At 41.3% G+C, this 13684-nt stretch overlaps 1 protein-coding gene across 8 annotated transcripts in view; it reads right to left on the bottom strand.

The window, feature by feature from the left end:
- Mxd (MAX dimerization protein) overlaps window positions 1–13684 on the bottom strand; it is a 234108-nt gene that overhangs the window by 220026 nt on the left and 398 nt on the right. For 7 of the 8 annotated variants that reach the window (XR_013060165.1, XM_076624871.1, XM_076624870.1 and 4 more), the window contains exons 2-4: window positions 11478–12333; window positions 4042–4135; window positions 2773–2802 (exon numbers count right to left, since the gene is read on the bottom strand). Coding sequence is in view for 7 of the 8 variants with exons in the window: in XM_076624871.1 (XP_076480986.1) it covers window positions 2773–2802; window positions 4042–4135; window positions 11478–11532 (179 nt within the window). In the remaining variant the exon portion in view is untranslated. Of the gene's footprint in view, window positions 1–2772; window positions 2803–4041; window positions 4136–11477; window positions 12334–12431 lie in introns of all 8 variants that reach the window. The other variant, XM_076624874.1, reaches the window with a different exon arrangement.

Here is a 13684-nt window from a genome sequence, read left to right as displayed (position 1 = left end):
TTACAAGATATTTATTGCGAACAAAATTATTGCAAACTAAGGGGGTGATGCCACTGAACATTGAGAATTATTAATATCGTGAACGACCAGGTATTTAAATACTCTTGTGATCTCTGCAAAACGCACGCTTGCGATAAATATCTTGAAACTTCTGTAGTTTCAAAATTGTCTAAAACGTGACGAATACGATGTTTAACGAATACAATTTTTAGAATATAAACCTGATACGAGTAGGATGTTATTACAATGCGACAGAAATATCGAAATGTTTCATACAGCAGACGTAATATGTTCGTCAAAATTGTCGACGAGTATAGCAATACTTTGGCGAGCTACTCTAACTTAAAATATTCCAGACAAATTTAAAATATTCCAATTCACGTGGAAAGCTGATGCATCTGAGGGTTAATATCATGAATACGAAAACCGTATTTCGCGCGACACGATTCAAGAATAAACGGAACCAGTGGATCAAACGACGCTGGAAGACCAAAAGCTTCGTGTGCCACGGATTCCATGAATGTCTCGTGGCTGCGTTGCGTTATGTAACGTAACTACGTGGTGTAACGGGGTGGTTGGCGGTGTGGGCTTTTACATTGTCCGTTTCTGTGCCACGCACCACCTACCCCCTTCACCCTCCTGTGGTGCTTTCGTCGCTTGGGGACAAAAAAAATCGATAGCCTCTCTCCCCACAATTCTTTCTCTCCCTCTGGCTATCTCTGTCTGCACTTCTGTCTTCCTTTTTCCCACCATATATAGCATATATGCCATCATCCCCTAGCATTTGTGTCTCCGGGTTGTGCGCGCCCCGTGTGTGCCCGGGTACACACGGTACACCGTGTGTACCGACTTCTCTGGCTGTTCCTAGCGTGTGGCAAAAAGGTGTACAAGCGAATAACAAAGCCCTCGGTTTTTTTACGTTTATGCACATTTCCGCCCCTCCGCCCTTCCGTCAGCCCTGCCACCACAGTGACGAAACACGCGTCGCCTCAAGAGCTTCGAACTCGTCCGAATGGTCCGACTCTGTGTTTTGTGGAAAAATCAATTCGTCGATTTGACAAGATTTTTGGGTTACGATCGATGGATAAATCGTAGGATGTTTTACGCAGTTTATTTATAGAAGAGATCGTCGACGAGTCTTTTACTCGGTTGTAACATAAATAAGTTCGGTCAAATAAAGAAAAATATGTATTGAGTTTAACCGAACTTACTTACGTTACAACCCAATGTATCCATCTCGCTGGTTTACAGTTGAGATTTAACTGTTAGACCTGTGATTTTCAATCGATGCGGTGTGCCGCAACAGCTTCTAACGCTACAACTACCGGTCTTTGCCACGTATCTAAATGTTCTACACGTATAAATCAGTGTAATTCAACAGATATTAGTTAAAACAAATAGATCGATATAATCGAGCCTCTGTCTAACTAAAAACCAATATTCATTTTCACAAAAATACCTGTGTACTTTTAGTAATTGTAGAAAAAGAAAATTTGGAATCCGTCATTTTGACAAGTTTGATAGGGTCCTAGCGTTAAAACGTGCGATACCCGATTACATAGTCAGCAGCACTAATCTCATTTACCTCGGATTATCAAATAAAAGTAACAGCAGCCACCCGGTGTGAACGTCTTATCTTGAACCAAATATAATATACCTTTTGCGTCCCAGAATATTAGTAATTACCTCGTTTATGCGTGCCATGAAGCGAAACAGATTGAAAATCGCTGCCGTAGACTACGGAGATTGAGTCAATTCTAACAATTTGTTCAACCGCTGTGATGCTCTTACCTAACCACCCTCGTCAATGAGAGAGTGACAAATCAAAAGTTCCACTGACTCGTCGAGCTGACGATCTAGCGAACCGTTTCGCTTTCATACATTCCACAGGAGAGGCGCAAGAACGAGGAGCAAGAGCAAGAGAACGGGTCCGCGACTTATAAATCACGTCGACAATCGGGGTTAGTGCAGGCAGCACCCTTGGAAACCTGTTCCACTAAGCGTCTCGTCGGCCATTGTTCCGCTCCATTTCGAACTTTCCTGACCCGCTGTATATAAAAGGGTCGCATCTAATCGCACGTATCACGCATGTTAATTAACAGGCCCAGCCCTTTGTACGTCGCGAACAACGACGCGAGATAACCGTAAATTGCTTTCAATTTAACACACGACCAGGGACGATCATTTGTCGTGGGATCGCCAACTGTTCACCCTCCTCTCATCACCGTCCTCCGATAATTCTTCTTTTCTTTTTTTTCTCCTGACGTCACGATGAACAAAGATATTGTTATATTAATTCCCGTAATTCCCTTTCGAGGATTAGAATCGACGATACGAAATTTAAATAAATTATCTCTTACGTTCTTCGAATGGAGACTGTACGAAGACTAATGGATTAATCTTAAACCATTAACCACTTTCTTTTAATTTGCTATTAGCACTATGGATGGAATTTTATGCGATTGTTTCGATACTTGAAAATTACGTATATAATTAACTAGGCTGGTTGTCGCAAGAATTGACGATTTAGAGATCAATGGACATGGCATATAAGATGCTTTAAAAATTGAAATCTCTTTGAACCGGACCTATCGAATTAGACGAAGAGATTGCGTTAAATAGAACGTAAAAGACCTACTTTTTTTTCGTTTTTTCTCGGTGAATAGTGGCGAGTTTGCCCAGTCTTGGTAGGCTATGCTCTCTCATTATACGAGCAAAACAAAACGAGAGGTTGGAATAGGATTAAGTTAATGAGATAAATGAAGTACTCACCTATTTTTCTCGAGCTCGTTATGAGTTGTCCTGCAACGGAAAAGAACGTTCTTGTTAGACTTCAAAGCGGTGAAATCGTTTGCTTTGCGATAGGAAGAAAAAAAGAAAGAAGGAAGGGAAAACGTCGGCGTTTCAAGTACCAACGAAATTTTAAATTTTCCACGAGGTAAACGTTCCATTATGCGTGGACATTACATTTTCTAGTAAGCTAAACATAATATGGACATTTTTCATTCTGCCGAATATTACAAATTTATATGACCAAATAACTAAATATGTAATGAAGCAAGAAAAAGAGAGAAAGACAACTGCTTCGTGAATATAACAATTAATACGATAGTGTAAGCGATATTTATGCGATAAATGATTTGATTCTTGAAAGAAATTAATGTAAATAAAATGCTACAAAAAAAACGAAAGGAATATAATTTCTATATCTTCAATAACATTAAAATTTCAAGGATTTGATGTTTAAAAATTTGAGAATTTGCATGTGTTTAAAACGAATTCAAAGTTCAGTGTTCTAATATCTCAAATCTTATTATGTGCTATTATTTCGATCGTGTTTTTGATCGACGACCATTCTTCAAACGAGTTGAATGGTCTAATCGCGCGATCATTTAAGATTCAAACGTAGGATGAAACCGCTTTAAAACACGTTCTGTATCAACGCCATTCGGAACAAATGTAGCGGCCTTCAACGTACTGATAAGATATATTTTCAGCGATGTTGTGTTACGATTATGCCCGATTAACCTTGCATGATAAATCGTTGAACTCATTCTTGGAAAAAACAAACGATATTTTGTATACCACTTGAAATACTGTGGACTACATTGAACAATAAATTTCTCCACGCTTACAGGTTTTCAGAATTTACAAAATTTTCTAAAATTATCAGACCTACTTTCAAACTCGTAAAAATTTCTTAACAATCAAGTGGTCACTAGACTGTGAATACTCGTGCAAATTCGTATGTTCACGAATTTAAGCAAATGGACAGAAAATTGCTTTAAATTATTAAACATTCTAACGAGTGCTATACTTTGCATTTTCGCACGTTTATATTTGCCATAAATACATAAAAATCCGCAGTCTAGTAATCACGGAACGAAGATTACTATTATTCCGTACAACGAAATCAGATCGCTTCCTCCCGAGAGGGAAAACAAGAAAAATAAAAAAGAAACATCAGATACGTGAAGCTGGACTGAGAAACGAGTAAAAACTGAAAAGCTACGTCGTTGACGTGTTCGCCAGGATACCAACCTGCTGCCTTGGGATTTTTTCGTCTTTGGCCTTTTTGTGACCGTCCGCATATCATCGGGCATCGGCATCGTCGAAGCGTAGCCATGTTCAGCTTCTGCAATGACAAACCAATCGGTCGGTGAGTTCTGCCGATCCGTTCGCATCGCGCGAATTCCAAAAGATACCGCGCGCCATAGGAAAAAAGCGCGCGCTCGCTCGCGGCAAACACGACTCGTTAAAGCGCACGGACACACGGCCGTGCCGGAATAAAGTCACGTTCCCTCTTTCCAACATAACTTACTGCGGCATTAAAGCTTCACCTGGACACGGAGCGATTCTTGCTCCACCTATAAAGCGAGAGAAAGAGAAAAAGAGAGAGAAAGAGAGAGAAAGAGAGAGAGAGAAACCGGACTGGAGACGCGGAGCGTTCGAAAAGCGCGGAATTTATGTTACGATTTCAGTTAACGCACACCGCGTGTTCCATGGAACCAGTCTCGCCGAACGTCGCACGCCGTTGACCTCGAATAAATTCGAAAATGTAACAATGCGAGAACGAGAACGATCGTCGAACCGGCCACCAGCCGATTTACGTGCTATCGCTGGTTACCAATCGCCTCGATGGAGACTTAGAGCAAAGGAATCGACCGATGGAGATTGTTTATAGGTGAAGAGGTGAAGGATCTTGGACATTGAAAGTAGTATCGTAAGTGGGAATTTTTCATGCTTTTTTGGTGTTATAGGCAATGTGAGATGTGAGATATCGGAGTATTTTAAAAATTATTTCTACCTCTGATTACAAAGATTTCTGGTCTTGGGGATTGGGAAATCCTGGTGCGAGTGACAATTTTTATACGTATTTTTCTGGCGTTTTAAAGGATAAGAGATTTGCTGATTGTTTGAGATAAACGTGTACAATATTGGAATGTCTTAAAAATTATTCCGATCGTTTCAAATAACGAAGAATGGAAAGTTCGATAATTATTTTTTATATTCGATAATTAACTTACGACAGATGCATCTCGCATTCAGCAAAATAGAAAATTTTTATTTTATCTTGTTTTTTTTTTTTTTTTTTTTTGAGATTTTTAGAAGAAAGAAGTGATGTGACGTACGAAAAAGAACAAAATGTTTAGTCCAGAAATTCGTTGAAAAAGGATAAGCATGTAGGAAACACACTTAAAAAGAAACTACGTATAAACTCTATAAATATAAATTTCTAAAATCCTTCGAGTACCACTCTACAACCTATAGAGCCAAGAAGAAAGAAGGCCCACTTTTTAAAGCACTTTACGATACACCATCCATAAATCTAAGAAACTTTCTCAGAAATCAGTATTTTTTCAGTAACTTAAAGAATTTTCAACATGTAGGAGGAATGTAAAAAGCTATCTGTTGAGAAAAGTGAAATCAACGCCAGAATACTCGGACAAAGCGTACACGACACTTCACATGCTCGGTGGTTCTTTAACATTCCTCTAGAAAATTTGTTCGTCGTGCGACAAAACAACGTTTCAAAAATAGCCAGCACTGTAATTTATCACGAAAATTGCGCTCAGGATGGCGGGAGCTAAGCACAAACAGGTCTCATCGGGTCGAGAAATTGATATTATGTAAGGGGACAGTCAGACAGCAAGAGGACAGCGAGGTAAGGACACGATGTGCAAAAACTCGACGAAACGACTGTAACGACTAGCGATGGGATCAAGTTCGGTATTTACTCGCGGATTCAAGTCAATTCTAATAGAAAAGTTTCATTTGGTGACATTCCATTGGTATTCGTATCTTTCATGATTCTATATTTATAAAGTATTGGCATAATACAAGTTTGTTTCGAATTCCAGAACAAACACATGTGGAATTTAAGCGTTACTCAAGATCGAATTAGAATAGAATGGAATTAGATAGTCGAATACATAAAATTTCGTAAAATTCAACATTGTAAATAAAGATTTGACATATTTTTACAGAAGACAAAGCTTCTAATGTCTTGTAATTTGGAAGTTACTAATCTATGTTTCGTAAATGTTATTTCATTTGTTTATCGATGTTATAATAATTACGATCGTCGTCTTTCGCAAGCGGATAAGTCACAAGAAATTAAAATTCTACTCCTGTCATTTCTCGATATTCGAGCCCGTCCGAGTTTGAATCTACTTAAAAGTCTGTTTCACTTCTTCAAAGTTAGATTCTTACAATATGCTTGATCCCATCGCTAGAGATGTGTAGTCACCATAACGACTGGTGTAAATTATAAAGGCCTCCTCTTGCCGTGTCTCTGGGTCCGATCCTCATCATCATCATCGTACAACAGCCTTAATGGCAGCCTGGTGAAAAAGAACGCACGCTCGCGCGAGTACACCCGCGACACATCGACCATCTGTCCTCGTGAAAGAAGAAAAGCGTCTCGTTCGCATGCCATGACCATAAGGCTGGCTCATGCAAAAGAGAAATTCGCCTGCTGAATAGCATGTTACGCGCGTTCATAGAGAGAAAGAGAGGGGGTAAAAGAGAAGAGAGAAGAAGAGAGAGAAAGGGACCTTATGAAACGAGTTTGCCAATTCATAGAGAGAGGGTTGAACAGCCACTCGTTTCCAAAAATTCGAACAAAACTACAATCCTGGTATTTTGCGTGGGAACCTTTGAACAAAGCTTCTCGGGAAGAATGGCAGGAGATTTTGTTTTTATTTTCTTTTTTTTTTTTATTTTTCCTTTTCTTTTCCCTTTGGGTTTTGTTTGCTGTTTTAGCTTAGCGTGCCTGTTGAAAGCTGTCCATGGAGCTGTTCAAGTTGCCATTGAATTTGATTTATTATATTTTATATTGGTCGTAATAGAAATTTCTTCCAGATATTACAATCCGTATATTCAAAACGACTACATTCGTTCTATATACAATATATTCGTCATCTCTACAAAATATAATACCGTTTGTAATAAATGTCTTTTGAATTTGTTTCAAATTTTACCAACATTACCATGATAATAAAGTTTCTAACGAAGACTAATGAAGTTTCAAAAAGTTTCGTATAACACGCATAATAATTCATAAGAGGTTTTTAAGGTGAGTGTTCAAAAACTTTCGTGAGTCACCGTACACCTTTACTTGCATCGATCTATGTACATTTTCAAGGTAACTTTTACAGACGTAAATTCCACCTCCCCTTACTCCACACCGGGTACATGTCCGTTGTAGTATATTAGTAGTATAGTACCTTGTACCCAAAGCGATCCTTCACCCAGTGAATCCAAAACCCGCGAAATTCGCTCGTTTTACCACGACTAAACATGGAAGGGAAGAAGCAAAACTCAGCGAGTCAAGGGAATTCTATAGTTCTCTGGTATTTCGACCAAGCTCGATCCCTGGCGATACAAGAGTCGACATCGAGCAATGAATTAACAAAACGTCTCTCTGTCCCTTTGGTGCGCGTGTTAACGGCATGGAAACGCGGGAGTAAAAGTGCACGACCGAATATCCTGGATGCTGTGGCGTGTGTACATCGAGCATCGTTAGCGGTCACGAACATTTCACACGGCCGCTCGTCCCTTTATTAAACCACGTTTCAACCACGGAATCGGCCAAGAAATACTATGTATAGCCCCGCTCAAACATCCTAAGATACAAAATGTGCGATTAATCAAATTTTAGTTTGGCAGTATCGTGAACATTATGAGATCAAGAAACAGCAAGAATTATCGCATTAAACGATATCAATGTCGAATCTTTGAAATCATACGAAAGTACTATTAATTAATACGAAATTCATTGGTACGTAAATGCTACAATAAATAGAATGGTGTGCAAAAATCTTTTATAAAAAGAACTGTGACAAATAATTGTCGAAACTCGACGCAAAATATTCGATTACTATTATAAATATTCGACTTTCCCGGTCCTATTATTTATTAAATGTTATTCGTTCCAAGTGATTCATGTTGTTTCAATCTTTTATAAATGAAACCCACGTGTTATTCGCAAGAGCTGGGTACGTTTAAGAAATGTTCTTTCATATCTTCGAATGGTAATGTAATTTTTACCAGAGTCGGAGCTAACGTAACAATTGTCCCGAGACTATAGATAGAATGGGGCTGTGCATACGAGGAAGAGAAAAAAGCCATCGGCGATGCGACGTTGAAATAAAAATTTACACTCTGCTACGCTCCTCTCGGTCTCTATCTTATTCGTTCGTTAACCCGTTCTTCTCTCTTTTGCTACTCCTTTCTCTCAACTCTCCACTCCCTCCCGCCCCTCCTACCTCTATCAGCTCACAATCCAATCCTTTTATTTCTCCTCATCTTTCTCGCGACATCTACTTCCTCCATCTTTATCTGTAATACCTCGTCTCCTTTCTTCTCCTTTTTATAGAAACGACAGAAGAATCGGAAACGCGTCGCTGGAATCGTCAACGGAGCAATTCAACGCAAACTGTACTCCACGGACGAGAGCGGAATTCCTCTCTCGAATCTGCAACAATTTAATTTACCATTCGTTCGTTTGACGCAGGGCGTAACTCTGCCAGCGGAATACATATATTAATACCGAGCGCGATATTAGTTTAACGCTCGTTGAATACGCGGAAATCACAGAAGCCGATTAACGGCAGCTCCGAGCGCAACCTCGCCGAATACTCGAATATTTGGAATAAGCCGAGGTCTCGAAAGAATGGACTGGTCCACGCGGCTTACGCTAAACCTAGACCCGTGCGAAATTAATCGACCGCTCAAGGCAGGTGGACAGCGAACCCAGTACAGGGTTTATGTAGCCTGTATTATATCAAAATGAAGCAACTTTAAGTTTACTTCAAGAAATTCTAGTTCTTCATTTACAATTTACACGAATATTATGCTTTAGGTGACGTTTCGATTTCAAGATTGGAGGTTATGATCGAACGAAGATTTTATTGACTCTTTCTGGTATGTTTCGAATATTATAAAACTCCTTCGTTCCTGTAAAGTGCAAAATATAATACACAAACCTGTAATACGAAAACCGTGTATTAAGAGTCTGAAACATTTAGTAAACATCGAGTAATCTTCAACGTCACGACCCGTATAGAAAGACAGATGTCACTTATGAGGTATACGTATATATTTCGCGGTCATGGAAGCGGCCTTGGGCGCGCAATTACTTTCGGACAAAGCGTAACGACAATAACTCTCGATCGGTCGCGTTGTACTCGAACGTTTTTCAGAGAAATCGTGCCAAATAGACCGATTAAAATAACGTAACAGCCTTATCTCGCGTACCCTCGAGCAATAATAGTTAATGCTCGATCGACGATCCGACGTGATTCCCCCTTGTTCTTCTCTCTCGCTTGACGAGAGCGCGGCCAATAAACCGAAAGCTCTTTCTGGGGCTCGACTGCTGGTGTGCTGCTGCTACTCGTGAGCGGCCGTAGTGCGCACACGAAAACGTCCCTCTCTTGCTCGCGTGATGCGAGCTTAAACCACGAGAGATCGATGCACGGCAACAGGGGCAGAGAGAGAAGAGAGAAACAAAGAAGCCGTTCTTTCGGGGTGTTCGCAAACGTGTGTGAACGTGACTATACATGGCTCGTTGTGTATGTATATGTATATCTGTGTACGTCACGCTCGCTCCATACCACACGGATCTTAAAAGAAACAGGAAAGAATTACGACACCGTAAATCCCGACCAACTATTCGAAAGCGAAACGTAGCGTCGCGGAAAAATGCAAGGCGACAACCGTTTATTGTGATCTGTGTATTTTGGTTATTTACGTCACACATGGCTTTCGCCCTGGCGAAAACAGGCTTGTAACGTTGGCAGCAGTGGCTATTAGTATCGGTTACGTTTGCGAGTCACGTGACTCGGAGAATTTAAAAGAAACGGATAAAAGAGAAAAAAAGTCGAACGAAATGCTTAAGTCGAGGCTTGTTTATGAAGAAAAACGCATGCCCTATGAATCATCGACAACCAGAGTACTCAACAAGATATATGTACATATTTATGCAAATGTGTCTAATAATTTTGCGTCGATAGCGCGTTCTCCATTAAAGCGACATTAACCGACGAATATTTCTAGAAAAAGCGACGATGAGATATTTGTTCCGATCTTGGATCTTTGGATCGATTTAATTAACTGCTAATTTAATCAATCAATGATCAATAAAAGATACTCGTATTTTGCTGATCTCAGTTTTCACGAAGAAAGAAAGGACTGAAATATACAAATTGAACAACATCGATTTAATTAACTGCAAATTTAATTATAATCGATGCATACGTGTCACATTTCTAAAAATGTAAATAGGTAGAATATTTAATTAGAAAAATAAAATATCAACTGGAAAGGATAAATTTCATAAAATGGATAGTGGGTTAGTGAAATGCAAGAGTAAAGAGAAGGAAGGAGATATCACGGGAATTCAGCACACACACGCGAGCAAACGTAGCATCGGATACGTCACAGCGGTATTATAAGTGGAATGATAAAATGAGATCATCGTTACCGCTTCTCCGCGCACTCTGACGCATACGTGTACACTGCGGACGCGACCTACACGACACAACGACAGTCACACACAGTGTACTGTGAAAAAAACACAAGGCACGTATATATACGTGCGTACATCTACATACATATCTATCTATATATCTACATATCTACATATATATACATATATATTTACTGATAGTGTTTACCGCCGGTTGGCCGAAAAACGAACGTGCACCGCGACACGATTACAGCGTACGCTGCACGTTGCATCACAAGAGCGTACACCGGTGAAGGTCACGCGCTCCAAAACTCACGGTTACGGAGTACAAAAACATCTAGGCTGAATATAGCTCGTCAGAGTCCGGTTCGATATCGGAAAGCTTATCTGTACCTACCTATTCATAATTCGATTAATATATTCTGTACCGCGTAAGCTATCGATGACTGATGACCCACGCTGAAACTTGCATTTCATCTCAAATACGATATTTTAACTGTAGAAAGTAAGACAATTCTAAAATATTTCCTGGTCACAATTATTGAAATATATTGGAATATTTTATATATTAGGCATGTTTCCTCGCGATTATATAATTTTTGTAATAGTTACGAAACGCAATTTACACGTGGCTTGGATGGCAAATCACGTAAAATTAACAGATATGGAATGTGTTAAAACTAGAAGAGATAAATATGGACTAAAGAAAAACTTTTGTAGCCGGGGCTTTGATTCCATCGGATAATCGCGATATTGATAAAAAAAGTGCCGCGAACGAAAAAACAGAAATGAAGATAGGCGTAATAATAAAGGTCGCGTTCTGAGATCCAACGACGGTAAGTACACGCGCGTTCGTTGCCATGTGCCAATGACACGGTACACACGTACGAGACACACAGGCGCAACCACGATGAAACTTGCCGGCGCGCGGTGCTCGCGAAGAAGAAAGGAAAAGAACACAGATGCGTAGATGTACGCGTGGTCTAGGCAGCAGAGCAGTACTCACCTCTTTCTCTTCGTTCAATATACTCGGCGGCCTGTAGTAGGGCAGCAATGCTCATATTTCCCCGATTTGGCGTAATTTTGGCGACTTCGGTTCACTACTTCTTTCCCTGTAATCCCGGCACACACACCGATGACCACCGCCGCGCGCGCGACACACAACGCAATAACCGTTTAGAGACGCACACGACGAGCACCAGCCCCGTATACACCGCGCGGCCGATCTGTTGTTGTTGTTGATGTTGATGTTGGCTGGCGCTGGTGTTGCCGCTTCTCGAACTTTTCTCTCCGCCCGCCTGTTCAACCGCCGCTCCTTCTCCTCCCCCTCTTCTACGACCGCCACCTCTTCCTCCTTTTCTCGTCCGTCCGCGCGCCTCGCTGGCTGCGTTCGCTTAGGTGCACGTAACACACAAGCGCGCGCGCGTGACTACCGAGACTAGCCCGATTTCAAACGCGCACTAGATTCGCGGACGGCAAATCGATGGCCAGGCCTTTCCAACCGCGATACGCATCAAGAACTGTCTTTTTTTTCCTCTCTCTACCACGGTATATATTCCGTCGACTATTTCGCGATATACGTTTCCCTTTGTAGCCTGTTTGCACCAACCGTTCGACGACTTTCAGTCTACCTCGTCCGTGTCTGTCTATCTTACTTCCAATTCCACTTGCCCTTTTATTTAAAATGCTAGTTTTCTTTTCCCTTATTCTATACGTTTTTTTTTCTCCCCCTTTTCTACTCGGTGGCGTTTCACTTTAACTCCGTACAGCTTGTATAATATTCTCCTTTTCCTATCTTTATGTTTTCTGCCTGACTTCGTCGGTTCTCTTCTTCTTTCTTCACCTTCGTTTCACAACATTCACTACGATCACACCAAATCACGTGAAAATGGCAAAAAAGAAAAGAAAAGAAAAATCAACGACCGATAGGATATACGCGAGGCAAGAGAATACGACGCACCGCTGCTCCACACTTCCAACGCGAAGTCGCGTGCGAGCGAACCGACAAATCGTGTTTTACGAATACGTGACAAAGACGGAAGAGACAGACAGAGAGCTCACGCGAGCAAGCAAGTAAGCGCGAACGGTACAATTGGAAAGAAGCACACTATAGTACAGTCACTAGGCGAGTCGAAAGGGTCGAGATTACGCGTGTCGCCGGTAATTTATCGCGGACGCGAGCGACCGATCAACCAAGCGAGCGAACCAACGAATGCGAAAGAACCTGACCTCGATCAGCGGCCGGTTCGACTTGTGCGCGCTCGACCAACTATTATTTTTGGTCAGGAAACGAGTATCGCGTACTGTGCACAGCGTGCATGTGCATGCGACCACTTTACGTGCCGGCTACTTGTTTTGTGCAGCGACCTTGAACGCGTAGATCTTACTGGGAGCCATGCACAAAGTGGCCTGGGAGCATGGATCTAGATGTTGCAATATTTCCAACGTATAACGCCAATGTACTCGTACATATATCGTGGTTACCGAAACAAAGTAAAAAACACGTTCGAGAACTTGAAAATGAAATGTAGGACCACAAAATTTTCGCAAAGAGTAAATCGTTCGTTCCGGACGACGAATCTATCGCCGTTTTTCTTGATTCACGCACGTAACTCGGTCAACTTGGTCGTGAGGTCAACGATTCTCATGAAACTCACGCAATACGCAGTTTGCGGTAGCAGACGGACACACACGTACACACACGCAACCAATGTCGAGCGGTGTGCCAATAAAACCGCAATTTACTCGTCAGAGAAAACGTACGTTGTCACGCGCAAAACACAGAGGCAAATCTTCTAGAAACTCGCATGATACGCGACCGATCACGGTAATGCTCGTACTGGTTTTCCGTTCACGATGAGCACGTAGAAAGGCGCTCCCTTGATTCCGTTCTCGACTGGATTGCAAGCGACTTTTAGTACACATGCACGTTACACCGCACAAACATGCCTATGCACACGCACGTAATGCGAGTGAAAATATGTGTGTACATGTGTGATCCGTAATAAGTGTGGTTCCCATACAAGAAACAACGGTAACACGATGGGTGCATACACACGTTCGCGGTATATGGAGAAAATGTGTGCGAATACAGAGCGCGAATAAAACCGATACGCAATATACACGGAGCCGGCCTAAGGATCACGCGAATGTATATTGCGTATCGGACGATACATTAACGGCTCGTTTCTGACAATGATCATTTCTAACGCA

The sequence above is a fragment of the Bombus vancouverensis genome, chromosome 15, assembly GCF_051014615.1.
Source record: "Bombus vancouverensis nearcticus chromosome 15, iyBomVanc1_principal, whole genome shotgun sequence".
Taxonomy (NCBI): Eukaryota; Metazoa; Arthropoda; class Insecta; order Hymenoptera; family Apidae; genus Bombus; species Bombus vancouverensis.
Note: the sequence above shows the minus strand (reverse complement) of the source record. Positions and strands in the feature narration are given on the sequence as shown.